The sequence below is a fragment of the Vitis vinifera genome, chromosome 6, assembly GCF_030704535.1.
Source record: "Vitis vinifera cultivar Pinot Noir 40024 chromosome 6, ASM3070453v1".
In the NCBI taxonomy this organism is placed as follows: Eukaryota; Viridiplantae; Streptophyta; class Magnoliopsida; order Vitales; family Vitaceae; genus Vitis; species Vitis vinifera.
The window spans coordinates 6,129,133-6,135,551 of record NC_081810.1 but is presented as its reverse complement, the minus strand read 5'-3'; the positions used below and the strand labels follow the sequence as shown (position 1 = coordinate 6,135,551).

Sequence of the window (6,419 nt, the reverse complement as noted above, 5' to 3'; positions counted from 1 at the left end):
ATGTATTCAACCTCATACATCAAATGGCACATCAAAATTCAAATTTATATTTTGTGGTCAAGTTTATTTGTTCAGGTATCGCCATTGGCTACCCCAAAACTTCAGAAACATGTCGCAGTCAGGCGAGTAGCAAGAGCGATAAGATGGACACTTGGCACATTTTGATCCCATGGATTCCTGGAAAGCGGAAGAACAACGATTAGTTTTTATATAGAAGGAAAAATTTTTCATGGACAAATTCATCTCAGCCACTCCATATGCCCTGCTTATCTTTAAATTTTCTCCAGCCTGAAAATCTCTTGGAAACTAGTGGTGAAGAGAAGAGCTTAAACCCAAACCTCAACAGTCATTCTTTCAGAGGAATGAGATGATCCTTTTTTGTATATATGTGTAACTAACGGTTGTCTCAGAGACCACCACGTGTCACTCATCCAATCCTCAGCGTGTGGCTGTTAAGAATTTGAAAAACCAGTACACAAAAACTCATTACTAAAAGTACCTCCAAGTCTCCCCCATTCACCACTTCCCTCAGAGAGCTGGACTTGAATTTCCTCTGATTCGATTGCAGCCTCCTTGGTGATTAATCGCCATGGCTACAACAGTCTCAACCATTGGAGCTGTTAACAGAACACCGGTACTGTGTTTTCCCTCTCTGCTGTTGGGTCCTGTAACTAGTTTGTGAAGTGGAAAAGAAGAGAAACAACTCTTTTTTTCCTTCATATTTTACTGAAAGATCCTTCATGGGTTTTTCTTCTTTTGTGGTCTAATGGGTCATGCTTGAAGTCTTAGTGTTTTACTAAAAGCTGGTTAGTTTTGATTACTGGGTGTGTTTGAATGTGATTTCGAAAGAGAGAAAACCATGTTATTATAGAGGTTCTTTCCTGGGCTTTGTGTTTTGGTCTGAAATTAAAGGATTTCAAATTGTGGGTGATCCGTCCGAATGTGATTTGAGAGAAATGGTATGTGTAACTAAGTTTAATTGTGTGGGTTGTTAGGCCTAAAGGGGTTTGCTTTGATGCAGCTGAGCTTGAACAGCTCTGGTACTGGAGCTTCAGTCCCAAGCTCCGCCTTCTTCGGGAGCAGTTTGAAGAAGGTGAGCTCAAGATTCACCCACCCAAAGATTGCATCTGGAAGCTTTAAGGTGGTTGCAGAAATCGACGAGAATGAGCAAACTGAAAAGGACAGATGGAAAGGGCTTGCCTACGATGTGTCTGATGACCAGCAGGATATCACCAGAGGAAAGGGAATGGTGGATTCTCTTTTCCAAGCTCCCATGCAATCTGGAACCCACTATGCTGTGATGAGTTCATATGAATACCTCAGCACCGGACTTCGCCAGTAAGAAACACAGAACAAAAGGAACACCTCTTTGATGATGATGGGTTACATGATTTTTCATTTTAGATAATGTGATTTGTTTCAGATACAACTTGGATAACAACATGGATGGATTCTACATTGCTCCAGCATTCATGGACAAGCTTGTGGTTCACATCACCAAAAACTTCATGACCCTGCCTAACATCAAGGTAAATGATTGAGCTTTGAAGTTCTTGGAGTTCTAGCTAGAAGTTTATGAACTGAGTTTTGCTCCAATCACAAGAAACCTGGATGAAAATCTTGAATTTGTTGCAGGTTCCCCTCATTCTGGGTATTTGGGGAGGCAAAGGTCAGGGGAAATCTTTCCAGTGTGAGCTTGTCTTCTCTAAGATGGGAATCAAGTTAGTTCTCATTTCAACTTGCTTGTCTATTTCATAATGTTTGTGAAGATTTCTTGCTTTGTACATTGATTTCATGGTGATGAAATTCCAAATTTTCAGCCCCATCATGATGAGTGCTGGAGAACTTGAAAGTGGGAATGCAGGAGAACCTGCAAAACTGATAAGGCAGAGGTACCGTGAGGCAGCTGACATCATCAGGAAGGGAAAAATGTGCTGCCTCTTCATCAATGATCTTGATGCAGGAGCAGGTAGGCTTGGTGGAACTACCCAATACACTGTCAACAACCAGATGGTGAATGCAACCCTCATGAACATTGCCGATAACCCGACAAATGTCCAGCTCCCTGGTATGTACAACAAAGAGGAAAATCCCCGCGTCCCCATCATTGTAACTGGCAATGACTTCTCAACTCTGTATGCCCCTCTCATTCGTGATGGTCGTATGGAGAAATTCTACTGGGCTCCTAATAGGGAGGACCGGATTGGTGTTTGCAAGGGAATCTTCAGGAGCGACAACGTTCCTGATGATGATATTGTCAAGATTGTTGACACCTTCCCAGGGCAATCCATTGGTAAGCATGTCGACAAACTCGGCTTTCCTGAATTATTGCATTGGTAGCAGATAGAACTGTCTTGATCCAAAAACATGCCATCAACATGAGACTTGCCTTTTTTCTTTGTATTCTGCAGACTTCTTTGGTGCCCTCAGAGCTCGGGTTTATGACGATGAAGTAAGGAAGTGGATATCAGGTGTTGGAGTTGACTTCATTGGCAAGAAGCTTGTTAACTCAAAGGAGGGTCCCCCAACTTTTGAGCAGCCCAAGATGACAATTGAGAAGCTCCTCGAGTATGGTAACATGCTTGTGATGGAACAGGAGAATGTGAAGAGAGTTCAATTGGCTGACAAGTACTTAAGCGAGGCAGCTCTTGGAGATGCGAACGTGGATTCCATCGAGAGAGGAACCTTTTATGGTCAGCAACCCTGATTCTAGAGGCTTTAGTAAGAAGTTTTAATCTGCTCTCTGAATTTGTTATAAATGGAAGAAATATATAAGAACATGTTCAAGCTATTGTCCCTTTTTTTGGATGCAGGCAAGGCAGCCCAACAAGTTGGTGTTCCTGTTCCTGAAGGTTGCACTGATCCATCTGCAGCAAACTTTGATCCAACAGCTAGGAGTGATAATGGGAGCTGCCAGTACTGAAGCCTACCTCTTTTATTCTTCCCTTTATATTGGACCATCTCAGGAAGGATAAACCCTTTCTGGGGAATGAGGAATTGGTCATATTGCCACCTCTACTTTCATGGATTAATATCATGTAATTTTGTGTTATGATATTCCCTCTGTTTAAATTCCAATGGGTGCTTTGTTTTTCTTTCAAACTACTGATTTGGCTGCAGCATTTCTTTCATTGTCAGTATTAGTTGGGCCCTTGAACTGATATCTGCAGTACACAAACTATAACCATACATTATATGCATCCTAAACTCATCCTCAACCACACTCCCCAAACTAAAAATAGAGATCAGATAGATCAAAACCCCTTGCTTTACTATATGCCAGACAATAGTTGATCAACTTGGTCTGGAGCATAAAGAAATATATACCACATCCTCCATCCTGGAAAAACTACTTAATGAAGCAACTGCAGCTTTCGATCTTTCTGTACCTCTCCAAGGTGCATAAAGATAACAAGTTGCTCTTAATTTGGAAGTCACTAATAGATTGACACTCCGAAATCTTTTTCTTCAATTGTGTTTCTTGTGATTGAAAACATTTTTTTTTTTGGTGAATTCAACTAGAAAGGAATGGATGCTAATATAATCTGAATCATCATGGTTTTCACTAGCAAAACATTATTCCCATCCAGAAATTGCATCACCTGCCTCACTATGTTTTGCTGCTGGCTTGAAGTCTGAACAAGGCAAGTCTAGTCTCAAAACTAAATCCATGTATGCACTAATTGTAACCTTTACATGGGAGTCTAATTAGAATACAAAATATATCATTAGAGTATCGTTTTATCAGTTTCAGAAACTGATGTATCGTATTTTATACAATAAATAACTTCTATTTTTCATTCCCATCTCCAAGCATAACCCTGCCATGTGCCTGATTGGTCTGACTCGTGATCGGGTCTATGCGCAGCATGAAATACTGCTGCTTCATTATTCATCGACCTTGGTTGAGGATTGAATCAGAGCTAGAGAATGAACGGATAGTAGTCGTCCCAGATGATGAAGGGAATGACGTGATAACCTCAGCTGATTCTTCACCATTTGCTCCAAATGTTCCCATACTGGAAAAGTTACGTGGTATCTCTGGCAAAGGAGCATCTCCATTCAAGTACTGCATCACTTGCCTCATGCTAGGCCGAACTGCGGGTATAGGGCTTGAACAAAGCAGGCCTAGTTTCAAAACCAATTCCATTTCCTCTGCAACGTAATGACCTTCCAATCTAGGATCACTAGTCAGAAGAATAGCTCCTCTTTTCCAGCATTCAAGAACCCAATCAAGCAGAACCCCCCCTTCAGGATATCCTTGTAGCTCCACAGGCCTCCTGCCACAAGCCGTTTCAAGCATGAAAGCCCCAAAAGCAAACACATCAGTGCTACTAGTTGCCTTCCCTGTTCTAGTAAGCTCTGGTGCCAGATATCCCACGGTCCCAACTACATGAGTAGTTTGAGGGTTGGTATCATGATCATATAATTTAGCAAGCCCAAAGTCTCCTAGCCGGCCATTCAGATTGGCGTCTAGGAGAACATTGCTAGCCTTCACATCTCTATGGAGAACAACTTGTTCCCACTCTTCATGCAGATATAAAAGACTAGATGCTACTCCTCTGAGGATATGGTACCGTTGAGGCCAAGTAAGGATCGGATTTTCATCGCTAAATAGGAACTTGTCAAGGCTGCCATTAGGCATATGATCATAGACCAAGAGCAGTTCCCCTCTTCGCCGACAATATCCAAGGAGCTGGACTAAGTTCCTATGCCTAAGTCTTCCCATGCTTGCAATTTCAGCCACAAATTCCCTCATCCCTTGCTTTGAATCATGAGACACTTTCTTGACTGCAATTTCTAAGTTTGAAGAAGGAAGTCTTCCTCTATAAACCTTCCCAAAACCCCCTGCTCCAAGAAGCTCTTTGTCTTTGAAACCTTTGGTTGCTTTGTAGAGATCCTTATAGGAGAATCTTTGAGGACCATATTCCCCTTCCCACTCTTCCCGTAGTTCTTCAAATTTCAATTTTCTTATAATGTAACCGGCTCCCATGAGCACAACCAGAACAATTACTAATGTTGTCAGTGACAGCAAAACAATTACAACTAGTGTCTTCCTTTCTTTCTTCCTTGGGGGTAGGGAAGGAAGCTCTGAAATTTCAAGGCTTTGTGCTTCCCCACTTCTGTTGAAGCTCCACCCAAGAATATAGTGATCACTTGCCATTGCACCAGTGGCTGAAGAGAAACCAACATACATAGACTCCAAGAAAATAGAAGAAAGATTAATGGGTGTTGACAATAGAGGCATGCTTGGTTTTGGGCTTTTGAGGGGAGCTACTGTCACATTGATTAGCTTCTGCACATCATCATAATCTATCCAAACCTGCATAGCCTTCCCGCTTATGAGCTCTAAGCTCTTATTCTTCCCTTCTTTGTTGGAAAAATAGGTCACTGGAGCTGATACTTCAGAGTCAAGGCTATTCACATCAACTCCCACATGATTTCCATCTGTGTCTTTCAAGTCTGGGCTTAAAATTGTATCTAGCTCAACTGCAAACACATGATTGGAAGAATTACCGTTGTTTGTAACATTGAAGAGTCCCAAATATTGGCTTGCCACAGCTCCAGGGAAGTCCATGGATGGCGCAATGGTGAAGACAATACCATGGCCACCAAGAGCCTGCCATTCAGGAACTATTGCAAATGCAAAAATGGTAGAAAATGAGAGAGACCTGGAATCACCAGAAGATGTGTTGAACTTCAGAGGAAGTGGGAAGAAAGCGCGGCCAATTTGTTGCTTTGAAGTGTTGGTCAGCTGCAATAGACCGTTTGGGTGGATCTTCGCGATTCCACCAAGATGCAGACTCGCTCCTTGGAAGCCATTGTGGATGAACTGGGCTTCTTCTTCTGCCAAGGCCAAGAGTTTGACAGATGTGAAGAGAATGATCAAAAAGTGAAGCGATGTAACTGTTGTAGCCATTGAAAGAGGTTGCAAAAGATTTCTTTTTTGCAAAGACAGATGGGCTTTACAGGATCAATTCACATGACTGGTTCTTCTCTGCAGAGCTTTTTGAGCTAGGTGTCCAGGACCTCTATGTTGAAATTTAGGAATCTCTCTTCCCCTTTTCATTGGGACCCAATCTCAAACGTGGGCCATGAAAAGGATAATGATGCCTTCCACCTTTCGAAGAAGATACATGCTCCAAATTTGACTCCCGAGTTCATCGAAGAATAATCAAAGGTCCCAAAATGAGAGTTTAATTCCAAAATAATCCATTTTTCCAAAAAAATGGTAAGAATAATACCCATATAAAAATATTTGTCAAACTAATATTTTCTATCCACTAAACATCTCTCTCTCTCTCTCTCTCTCTCTCTCTCTCTCTCTCTCTCTCTCTCTCTCTCTCTCTCTCTCTCTCTCTCTCTCTCTCTCTCTCTCTCTCTCTCTCTCTCTCTCTCTCTCTCTCTCTCTCTCTCTC

At 42.0% G+C, this 6,419-nt stretch overlaps 2 protein-coding genes across 2 annotated transcripts; one reads left to right on the top strand and one right to left on the bottom strand.

Moving 5' to 3' along the window:
* Window positions 1-246: 246 nt before the first annotated feature.
* Window positions 247-3,102, top strand: LOC100263871 (ribulose bisphosphate carboxylase/oxygenase activase, chloroplastic). The gene is made up of 7 exons (XM_002282200.4): window positions 247-634; window positions 1,022-1,338; window positions 1,424-1,529; window positions 1,636-1,721; window positions 1,821-2,293; window positions 2,412-2,693; window positions 2,814-3,102. The coding sequence occupies exons 1-7, from the start codon at window positions 590-592 to the stop codon at window positions 2,921-2,923; spliced, it is 1,419 nt and encodes a 472-aa protein (XP_002282236.1). The 5' UTR covers window positions 247-589; the 3' UTR covers window positions 2,924-3,102.
* A 549-nt stretch (window positions 3,103-3,651) lies between these two features.
* On the bottom strand, window positions 3,652-6,068 carry LOC100246749 (L-type lectin-domain containing receptor kinase SIT2). The gene has a single exon (XM_002280605.4). The coding sequence runs from the start codon at window positions 5,918-5,920 to the stop codon at window positions 3,893-3,895; it is 2,028 nt and encodes a 675-aa protein (XP_002280641.1). The 5' UTR covers window positions 5,921-6,068; the 3' UTR covers window positions 3,652-3,892.
* Between the last annotated feature and the right edge of the window lie 351 nt (window positions 6,069-6,419).